This window comes from Electrophorus electricus, chromosome 10 (genome assembly GCF_041902795.1).
Source record: "Electrophorus electricus isolate QZ-2024a chromosome 10, ASM4190279v1, whole genome shotgun sequence".
Lineage (NCBI taxonomy): Eukaryota > Metazoa > Chordata > Actinopteri > Gymnotiformes > Gymnotidae > Electrophorus > Electrophorus electricus.
Window position 1 is genome coordinate 21,415,217 of NC_137506.1, and position 11,787 is coordinate 21,427,003.

At 36.5% G+C, this 11,787-nt stretch overlaps 1 protein-coding gene across 4 annotated transcripts; it reads right to left on the minus strand.

The window, feature by feature from the left end:
* Positions 1-338: 338 nt before the first annotated feature.
* On the minus strand, positions 339-11,167 carry tunar (TCL1 upstream neural differentiation-associated RNA). Of its 4 annotated transcripts, none has more exons than XM_081722289.1 (4): positions 10,709-11,167; positions 10,227-10,555; positions 2,384-2,413; positions 339-2,272 (listed from the first exon to the last, which is right to left on the minus strand). In XM_081722289.1, the coding sequence occupies exons 2-4, from the start codon at positions 10,296-10,298 to the stop codon at positions 2,087-2,089; spliced, it is 288 nt and encodes a 95-aa protein (XP_081578415.1). In that variant the 5' UTR covers positions 10,299-10,555; positions 10,709-11,167; the 3' UTR covers positions 339-2,086. The 4 variants fall into 4 exon arrangements, with proteins under 4 accessions (XP_081578415.1, XP_081578412.1, XP_081578414.1 ...); XM_081722286.1 differs by having other exon boundaries at positions 2,360-2,413; XM_081722288.1 differs by having other exon boundaries at positions 2,360-2,413; positions 10,684-11,167.
* Positions 11,168-11,787: the final 620 nt, after the last annotated feature.

Consider the following 11,787-nt stretch of genomic DNA (forward strand, 5'->3'; position numbering starts at 1 on the left):
ATCATAAATATGATATTATGTTGAGTTTTTATCTTCTCTCTCTCTTTTTACTTTACTCTTGCTTTCTCATTCTTTGTAACATTTTATCCATACTGATACAGTTAGTGGAAACCTTTAAGTTAAAGTTAATTAAGTTAAAAATGACACTAAAACATGTGACATAAATAAGTTTTTAAAAAAGTGTTAAATATTATTTCCTTAAAAAATGTATCACATATGTTTTGTCCACATGTGACATTGGGTCTGTGCTAAATGATGTAAACAGTTTGATTCACTTTAAAATACCACATAGACATCATTTTTAAAATGAATTTATTTTTTAGACTTCTGGGGTTGGTAATGGTCATCTGTCTTGACCTAATCCCTTACAGACAAGAAAAAGAACAACCATAAGTAGAGCCCTTATTTTTGTACTCAAATATCATTTTAATAACTATGCAAAGAAAAGATTAATGTAAAGTTATTACAGATACACCACAAATATATATCAGAGAGCTATATCGCTAAGTGAAAGCAACTGTAAACAAATTTCACTTTACTGTTATTTAGTTTATTTGATTAGAACCAATCAAAACTATAAAAGTTAATGTAATATGTCACACAAATTATAAATTATAATTTTGCACATCTTGCAACGTTAATATTACAAAAACTGCAGTGTCTTCCCTACTGTGCTGGTTTTAAATGGCAAAATTAAATAAAAGAAAATTATGCTTTTATTATCAGTGCTTTAAAGAGATTAGTCTTCTCAGTTAATTACATTTGAGCATTTGTACAATGGCTTTTGAATTTTGTTGTTTTTACATTGCTGTACTCTTTCTCTAAATTAACCTAAGACTACAAACATATAAACATATTAACATGGATTAATCAGAAGAATGAGATGTACTTGATCCAGTACCCATTTAAACCAATACAGGTGTTGAATGAGATGAATGTTTAATTTTTAAGTAACTTTTCTGGCACCGCAGTAATTGGTAAATATCTTAGTGAAACACAGGCACTTTATGAAGTGAAGGAGTTTGAATGGGTTTCTCACATTAGTAGGAATATACTCCACATGCAAATATAATGTATATATAGTCATTCTGCAAATATCCCACTTCTGTTGTGCTTTGGTTACCAGTGCATTTCACACTGACACTTTAACAGCCCTAATCATGTGTAGATTACACAGTGCATTTGCAGAAGAGGTTTTACTCTGATGAGATTCAGTGACATTCATTATAACGTTTTGTTTGGTACAGTCCCACATAAATATATTTGTTTTGTGATGTGCCAGAATATCTTATCATGGAGATCAGGATAACATTCTGACTCCACATGGCTATAAATGCTGATATGTAGTTATGAACATGGGAATGATATCACACTTTTAAGGCAACATACTGTATAATGGACATAATATATACCTTAAATGATTTTGCACAGTTTCTTAGCGTAGCTCAAGAACAAATTGTTTTTCTTTAAGCTTTAAGCTATGTTTACAAACCTCCAAGAACTAAGTAATACAATGTACATTGATATAGACACTCAAGAAACTGTAAAAGGCAATATCAGGAGTAGCACGTCTCCACTCTACTCGAGGCCGTGCCAACATCCTGCAAGAGCTTTAAGAAAACAAACCATGTACATCAAAGATATGGTGATTAAAAACACAAATCATTGCAAATTTGAAAACAATTAAAACTGATGTATATTTCTTGGATACAAGAGCAAGATGACATGTTTGAGATGACAAACTTGATGACAAACATGAGCCACTCCATGGGGATTACTGTCATAAAAATATGACTACAAATTATGGAGATGCCTAGAAATTATGAGCGGTATGTCAAATATCTGTATTTTACTGTCATAACACTACTACCTTTTGAATTTACTCTGCAACAAATATCCAAAAAAAAAAACCCCAACAAAAAAAACCCCCCAACATCAAAAAAAACCAACCAAGCCATTTAGTGCTGATGTAGCACTGTCCGTACAGTCAGAGGTGACTGTGATTCTTTGTAGAGTCAGTGATGTTAGCAGCCATACTGCAGTTCATTAGTGCTACTCCTCACAGAAATATTACAAATTCTGGAAATTACAGAGTTGTGTAGATGTACACAAAGATGATAACAACCAGGTTGAGGATGGTCCCAATAATACCCAGCATGGCCAGAATTGTCTCTTCCTTGCTTTCCTTGTCTTCAATTCTTTTCTCCTCATCACTGAGAGAAGTGTTTACCATTTTCTCTGAAGTAGTCAGCAGCTTCCCTCTCAAACCAATCTGTTAAAGAAGGAACACAAAAACTGGGCATCAGTGAAGCTGGTCGGGAATGCAGGGTGGAGAACTGGAAGAGACATGCTGTACCACCATGCAACCCATCTTCCACTTTACCCCGCTGCTTCTGTCAACATGAAGATGGCACTGCAGTGAAACAGAATATACAATATTTCACAAAGTGGTCAACTTTGGCATGTTTGGACTGTAAATTCATTTGAATGAACATACATACTAAAACTATCATACTACTATCAGCAGAGGTTGTGACTGTTCACAAATGTAATATTTTAAAATCTTTGTAAGAGCTGATTTAAAAAAACCAAAAACATTTTATAACCATTACAACACATTAAATAATTGTTATTGTACCACATTTATCTTTCCCTCTACCATATTACAATTTTTGTTATGTTATGATCAATTTGGGAGACTAGCCAAGGTTGCACAAACAATGAAAATAAAATGTAAATCTATATTATGAATACAACACCAGGTTTGATATAAGCTATAAATGCATAAAAATGTTAAATAAATTACAGCAACAGATAATGTATTATTATTTTAAAGAACATCTGATATGACATATTTATATTATCCTACATTACAGAAACAGCTACTTGTATTTTCTATAAATAAGCTGTTAACTTTTGTCAGTAATAGAGTTGAGGACAACTAAACATCTACATCATTGCATTGCCACTACCTAGTTTCTTTGTGCATATGTATGCACATATATGTATGTTTCACATATATTCTTTAAGCTTTTACAAATTAATGATTTATTCAAGACTTTTTCATCAAAAAATATTACTTTCCATCATTCAATGAATAATATATGCTCAACATGTTTTGCAAATATGTGTTTCCATACACCGTTATTTTGCCTGAAGGAAATTATATGGAGTCATTATCATAATATGCTTAAGCATAATTCTTACGGATCAGAGGTTTTACACATGGTGGTGTAATATTATCATTGGATTACAGTGATTTTGCTTCCTACAAAAATAATCTTTTTATTGTGCTTTTGTGCATGCTGCATCCAAATAGAAAAATTCTGAAAACATATTTTTCCCGAAACAATTTATATATTTGCAAAATCTGTGAAACAAATTTTAACAATTTTATTGTTTGACTGCTTTCAGTGCAAACTGTTCATGAAATGAGCCCTAGCTTCTTCTCCGTATTATCCAAAACTCCATATTTAATTCTTTTAATGAGCAGTGGTAGCTCAGTGGTTAAGGTACTTGACTTGTAATTAGAAGGTTGCTGGTTCAAGCCCTCTGCTACCAAGTAGCCAATGTTGGGCCCCTGAGCAAGGCCTCAATTGCTCAAGTTGTACTCAGTCATAATTGTCAGTTACTTTGGATAAAAGCATCAGCTAAATGATGTCATTTCATTCTTCACCCATGTATTATTAATCAGAGTGTTGGTACCAAAAAAAATATGGTAATCTAATTCTGGGCTTTTAAGGCTGATCCAGTTCTTGTCTTTGGCTGCATGGCTTACTTTGTAGAACTGCTTGGGTCTGTAACAATGGCCATTCTGAAAAAAATGTGTCCAAGATGTGTCAAGAACTTGATGTGTCCTGTTTTCAGAAGCTGTTTCTGATTATCATGCCAAGATAACTGAAGAATTCAATAATTTAATTTTATTATTATAGTTTTTGCAATTGCTAAGACACAAAAACTGATACTTGTGGCACAATTATTGAAACCACTAACTCATGCAGCCTATCTATTGACATGGTATACTGAACCATAAGTACATTCTCTGCTTTACACTCATTTTGCAATTCTAAAACACACTTTTTGCAAAACACTAAACACAATTCTCTACATTATATACATTATTCAGAACAGAAATACCTGTGTCTCTTTTGGAAAACTCTACCATCAAATGCCACACCCATTTGCTAATTACCCAAACAGAGTCCTCACAGGTGAAAACACTTATGGCTAATTTCTACACTTAGAAATCAGGGATGGGTTTCCCAAAACATTTGTGATGCTAAGTACTTAGTAACCTCGTAAGAACATTCTTAAATTTATGAGTGTTTCCCCAAACCCTTCTTAACTAACGTATTACTTGTTCATAATTTAAGATTATTCTGACCTATTCATAACTCCAAAAAAAAAAATTCATAACTCAAAAGTACTTTTTGAAGACAGACAAGCAGGACAGACAAGCACTCCAAAGGGTGGTGCGTTCAGCAGAGCGCATCACTCATATGGAACTTCCTGACCTGCAGACCATCTATTACAAGCGGTGCCAGACCAAGGCCAGGAGGATTGTGAAGGACCCCACCCATCCCAACAATAGGCTCTTCTCTCTGTTGAGGTCAGGGAAGCGCTTTCGCTCCCTGAAGACCAAGACAGAGAGACTGAAAAGGAGCTTCTTCCCACAGGCCATTCTGGCACTGAATCAGGGAAACTGATAAACTGTGGGGACCACCACCACCATGTAACTGTAAATATGTCAATTGTAAGATGGAACTGTACATTGTGTACATACATATATACATATCCATATATACATTGTACATTGTGTATATAAACATATTATACATACATTGTTAATATATTTTTGTATATATATATATATATATATATAGAATATATATTCCCCTATGCACCCCTGTTTTTTTCCTCAGTTTGGGCAGAGCACTCTCAAACCATTTCACTGCGAGTTATACTGTGTATGACTATGTATGTGACAAATAAACCAAACGTGAAGCTTGAAACTACTTCTTAACTTGAAGTCCACATTCAGTTCTACCTCAAAAAGGACTTATTTTTAAAAATGTAATTGGATGAATTACACTACATTCAATGCCAACTAAGATCAAAGCTGCTAGCTTGAATTATGTAGTTAGCATGTTCCTAGTATTAAATTAATGTAGGTTGTATGTATCATGGTTTAGTTGGTAGTGGCACAACCTCCCACTCTGAAAGTTTTTTAGTTCAAAACTGAGCAACAATATATATTGTTTCGTTTTATTCCAGGGTTTAAATAATTTCATTCATGTGAAACAAGCAATAGAACTTGATTGAAATACAATAAATTTATTGTTGATGTACATATTTAAATTAAATAATTAAAATGAAATTAAATAGATTTTTCTGTGTAGTAGTAGTAGTAGCAGTAGTAGTAAATTTAAAAGGTTTTTTTGCAAAGAAATGACTACAGTTATCCTGCTAACCTTGTTCTGACATAACTAATCAAATGGATTGCTTAATCATTTACACAAGTAAGTAACTTAGAGTAAGGCTAGACTACAGTAACACCACGGGTGGATTTCTGCAGACTCTTGGGTTACCCATGGGCTAAGCAGATCTCCTGTGTCCAAATCTGTGCATGCTGTCAGTAAAGCACTGCTGTGCAATGCACCAAGAGATATAACATTTCCACACGCTAGGGATGCATTGCATGAAATCAAAATAGGTTTTCATGCAATTGGAAGCATTCATGGAATCATTGATGCAGTGGATGGCACACTGATCCCCATTCATACTCCCAGCCTCTTGAGCCTTAATCTACATTTGAGGCTTCTCTGTGTTGAACGTGCAAGTCATATGCCACAACTAAGGTCTCTTTACGGACAATGTGGTGAAGTGGCCTGGGAATATTAATGACTCCTTCATCTGGGCCAATTCTGGAATGTATCAGAATCTTTCTCATTCCAGCTACTTACTCACTCCTGTCACAAATTACCAGGAGAAAGGGAAACAAAGACTTTACCAGGCTGGCTTGGAAACACAATAGCAAATTCAAAGAAATATTTTTTCCTAAGTAAACTCTTTTTGTTGTTTTTGTTATAAACATAATTAATACTTCAAGTTATTTATTGGAGTGCAGGCTTTACTTTTACTAAACTTTATTTGTGACCGTTACTTGAAAAATAAATAATGAAATACAAAAATTATAGAAAAAAAATTATGTCCTTGCTTCTTTTTATCTTCTACACAATGGTTTGGGGTTTTTTTTGCTTGTTTTTTTTTTTCAGTTTCTTCCAACATTTGGGGGAATCCATCTTTAGAAAAATTCTGTTTGCACTGCGGTTTGTCATGGACTGATGCATGAAAGATTAATATTGCATATTTATAGGCTTGATATGCGATAAGTAGGAATTGCAAGCGTAATGTTTTTCATGGTTTTTTATACCAGTAATTTAAATACTTATTAATTATTCATTTATATAACAACTATTTTCTAATATAATAACTATGATACTTTTGTGGTTTAATAATAATGTTTGAAAATGTGTAGTTCGCTTTTTGACTGGTAGTGATTTTCCAGCCCAGCTGTAGAGTTAGCAGAGCACTACTTACAGTTTTTTATCTGACTGATTATACACATTTCTCTGAACATTTCACATATTTCCCAAAACTTAAAAGTCAAAGCTCTTTACCATACAAACTACTCTCAAAACCTTAGACCAGCAGAGAAAAACTCACTTTTGGCTGAAAAACATTACTGTTCCTCAAAACCAAATAATCCACACAGAATACCACACACATATAGCAGGTATGTACACACACAAACCACAAAGTTACACTGTGTGCTGCAATACACAAAACTCACTTTATCAAAATACAAAGGCATCAACAACAGCCACTGAATGCTGTAAGCCAGCATTTACATTCATATAACTGTTCACAGATCTACCCTTAAAATATGATGGGTCACAAAACAAACTTCTGAACTGCTGTATTACAGTAAAAAAACTGAGGAAAATGCTTTATTGCAGCAGTACTGCATGTTTACTATATATTTACATAAATACACAAAACAAACAAAATAAATGAATTTTAGAGTAAAAAAATAAACAAATACCTCACAATGTCAAACCTCATCTTGTTGAGCATGAGGATTTGGCCACAAATCTGCCCAGCTTCCCTGAGGCTTCCATGATCATTTGATATATCGCTATCCACAAGAACTGCTCAGATGTATTTGGGAATTTTTTTTGTCTTTTCTGTCCTCTTCATCTTCCTCTGCCTCTTCCTCTCTGTGGTCTTTCTTGCTCCATTTTTGTTTTGATTTTTTCCTGAATCAGTGTGTGAGTTTATATGCCTCAGGCAATTAGGAGAAGTGAGTAAAATAGTTATGATGTACTATGTTTTTACATGCGGGATGATGGTTTAGTTCATTGCAATACTGGATTTTGATTGGTGATGCCAGTGTTTAGGAAAATGGGAAAGGTGTGTTCCCAGTGGGAATTGCAAACGGTGGCTGAGAAGTGCACGTACTTTGGCAAAATTACTGCAGCAAAACTGGAAACTGTTGAATAAATAAGAATGCGTTTCTATTTGTGAAGAAATATTGTGTGATTATGGGATTTTAGCATAAGGAATCAATTTGTTGATGTATTTAATCAGTTACAGTGTGTATCCAAATGAGAAAAACTGTAAAAACCTGTGTGAGACTAAGAAGGCTTTTGGGAACCACTCGCACATTTGCCATTCTTAAAGTTATGTCATTCTTGAAGTTGTTCGTAAATTGATAAGCTTAATCATTAACGGGAAACACACCACAGAGCCTGAGCACTATAAAAAGACAACTGGTTAGATATCTTGGTTTGGATATCAGTGGAAGCCAATATTTGAGAGAGAGGATGGGGAACAGGATGAGGATGAGGAAGAGCAGCCTTCATGAGATCTGAGCCACTTTATTTGACCATATAGCCAACCATGGTTGTGTTTCAGGAAGGCTACTGGGCAGAGGTCCAGCCTAATCTGAGCCACTACACTGTAACAAGTGTCAGCAAGTACTATTGTCAGTGTTCCTGGGTAGCGTGGGAGCAATATCACAATGTGTGCAGTCATTAACCAAAATCATCTCATTCATCATCATGCCATTCTTAGTCCCTACAACACTGTCCACATCATGGCTTTGTTCAGCACTGTGCACAGCTTACTTATTCCCAATCATGAGCGGAATGCACCAGAGCAGTCCAGGCTTGATTGCCTTGGACAACATATGTTGAACACCCACAACTTGTTGTGCTTTACCTGTCACCATACTCTCCATTCCCAAAATATTGAGGTCTTTTCAGCTTGGAGATGGAAGGGCTATGTTTGCCAACTCCACCAACACACACCCCTTCTCCAGGTGATGGAGGAAGCTTATAGTGAAGCTTATTGATGAGTGAGCATGCCAGGGGTGGATACATCACTTCAGACTGTACTTCCTCTATTGTCTGGTCAGAGAGGACATCGCCTGTGATGTATCTTATGGCCAGACCAAATAGGAGACAAGATGCCCCCTAATTTCTTTTTCACTGTTACAAGCCTATTTTATCTTCTAGGTATTATAGTATATACAGAATGTGTGTTGCAGTACCATTTTTTTTTTGTGTTATGTTTTGACAAAATGAGCCATAAAACTAAAACTGTAAGTAGCCACAAAAATATATTTATTACTCAGAAGAAATTGTGTTTTTTGTTTGGTGAGGAAAGTATACAGAATTGTTTTTTCTATAGTCTTTGTATGTAGTTAAATAAGTTTTTCCTCTCTTTTATCTATTCCATTAACCTGCAAAAGGTTGCTCTTAGTCTTAATAGCCCTCTTCTTGTGTGATACATGAAGACAACTACCCTGTGCTGAATAATAATAATAATAATAATGTGTGTTTATGGGAGAGCTACACTATGGCAAGCTAGCCAAAATATGAGTAGAAAAAGAGTTTCATTAGAAAGCACAGATGCTGATCTATCATAAGGATATGAAGAGCTTCCAAACCTCCTCCATTGGCCATCCATTTGGCTCTGTAGTTGTCAAGTTTTGTAGCATCCGTGAAGTCTCAGTGGTTTTAATGATGCATATCCCTAAAATTTAATGGTGCCAACTTTATTTATATTTAAGTACTACATAAGTACTAATATATCTGCTTTGTTAAATGAAATGTTCTTGTTTTAGTGTTTGAATTCCATTCCTTTGGAAAAAGCATACATGACTTGACAAATACTTTGCAAGGGCACCATGCATTTATGGGGTCTTTGTAACATAGACCTGATTAAGTTGGCAAAGCCTAGATTAGCAAGTACTACAAGGCTCTGGTTTGTTTTTCAATGTGGCATAGGTTCTGAGCTTGTATTTGGCTGAAAATAAATTTGGAGCTATTAAGCTATTGGGTCTTATCTTGTCCTAAGCTGTGTCCAGCGTGGGTCATGCTTTTCAGTGTCCTCAGTCTTTCGCTATGGTCACTCTGCCTTACTATATATTGCAGAATGTTCAGGTGAACCCCAATGGATGTCCATAAGGCAGACTGAATGGGGAAATGTAGCATCTTCTGAATGTGATGGTTAAATGTACCTTCTGACAAACTACACTTTATTTTACCACATCACAGCTCAGGGCCAGCATCAGAGAGACACCGATTATGTTTCTTCAATACTTTTTACTCTGTACTTTCCAAAACATTCAAGATGTTCTCTATCCCATTTCTCCTTAAACTCAAAAGCAAAATCTTACAGACTTCTGCAGAACATCTGTCATTTCAGAGCCTCTGATCTTACAGAGTTTAACATTAAAACTACCTGACAAACTACAAAACCTTATGGCAAAGCTTTAGGCAAATGATTCACAGGTGAGAGCACTGAGAGCACACACACACACACACACACACACACACACACACACACACACACAATGCTATGGATCTGATCTGAACAGAACTAAAAGATGTTGCACACAGTTAATACAAATTTACAGCTTAATATAACAATATTATTTTTGATATTAAATTTGTCCATGCTTTGAAGCTTCATGATCTATTAGTTTGAATGACAAGGGACCAAAGCCATAAAACTAGTTTAATACCCGTTTTCTTAAAATACTCTCTACTCAATATGTCCTCATAAGATGCATTTACTTCATTTTTGATTGATTGCGCTTGGGATTGTCATCTGGAATCTCCAGACAGGTGGACCCTGACAGCAGGCATTTACCTTACCTTGAACAGCATCAGGAGAAACATAGCATTGGATATGTAGTGGGGGATTGCCTTCTCAGAGTACGCAGACATCCCAGGCAACTAGGAAACAAGTCCGTACTGGTCATCCTTTAGCCGAAGGAGGTCCAGTGTCAAACTGAGCAGCTTATCCACTACCAGGCTTTCTGCTTGTGATTGATCCCTGGGGCAGTTCTGTGATTCCCTGCCTTGTTTCATCTCACTCGTGCCTGAGTTTAGCTGTCATCAGTTTCTCAAGCAAATCTTATGCATCTATCACTTCTCATTTCCTTATTGTTTGTTTTCTTCTTCTTCTTCGCGTTGAAGTAAATCTGAGCAGATGAACAGTGGTGAGAGGAGAAGAGGAGACGAGGAAACTTGAATCATATATTTCGTATTATATTCTCTTTTTAATTGGGCAGAGCCCAGTTATCAAGGTTGAAAAGGTATTTTTTTTTACCTGCCTAGGACTGAAGAACACTCACCAAAATAGAATCCCTGGTCAAACTTTAGTCCAGTCTGCTCTCCATCTTGGCACTATACACCATTATATATCTGTGCTCGGGTTCCACATATTCAAGCTCAGAAGAAATGAACACCCAGGGCATGAGTTAAGCCACTTTGAGAAGGGGAGAGGAAGAGGATGAAGGCAGAATCGAACCAGAGAGAGTCAACAGCGCTCCTGTGATGAGGAGTGCAGAGACTCTAGCTGTGAGGGAGTGCATGTGCACCGTCGACCGAGGTGCTGGAGGAAAGTGATCCCAGCCGCGCTCAGGAGCATTCCCCGCTCCCTCCACCACGCATATCAATGCAGCCCCGGTTGCCAAGCAACCGGCGCGGGGGAGCCAGAGAACACCGGCCGATAAGAAGTATTTGTGACAGCAACTGTGATGAGGGGATGGGTCTCTTCTGCCCGCTCTTCCTGATAGTCCCTATTCCTGCTGTCTGCTCCCAGACGCCAGGGCATCCTTCTATTAGTGGACGGTTAGGCGTGATATAGTGCAGCACGATTGGAGTTTGAGAACTCTGATAGCACACAGGATAGCTTTACTCCCTCCCATCACCCAACACACCTCCTCCACCCACCTCTCACCCCCCCACTCAAAACCACTCTGGCAACTGCCAAGCACAACTGGCCACGCAAAACCCACTATTTTTAGTTCCCAGTAGAAGAAACATGGACTACCATAGACATAATGAGCCAGCCTTTTTATATCAGATCGTAGCAACCATACCCAGGTCCCTGAATGTAAGACTCAATATGTTTGCAGAGAGAACAGACACAACGGGTTAATCCTGCAGGGATAAACTGGAGATAAGCTTCTTACAGCCTGACCTAAACTGGCACATTAATGTGAATCAGCATGACAGTCTTTCCCCTTGAACACTGAAAGGTATTTTCCCCAATTAGTTGGGATTTATGCATAGACCATAACTGCTCATAAAGTTACTTTATACTAGAAATTAAATGGTGACATCCCTGTTAAATTTATTATTGTTATTTTTCGCTGTGGACCTCTGCAGTGTTACATTTCTAAAAATGAAACCAGTGAGGGAGATGAAA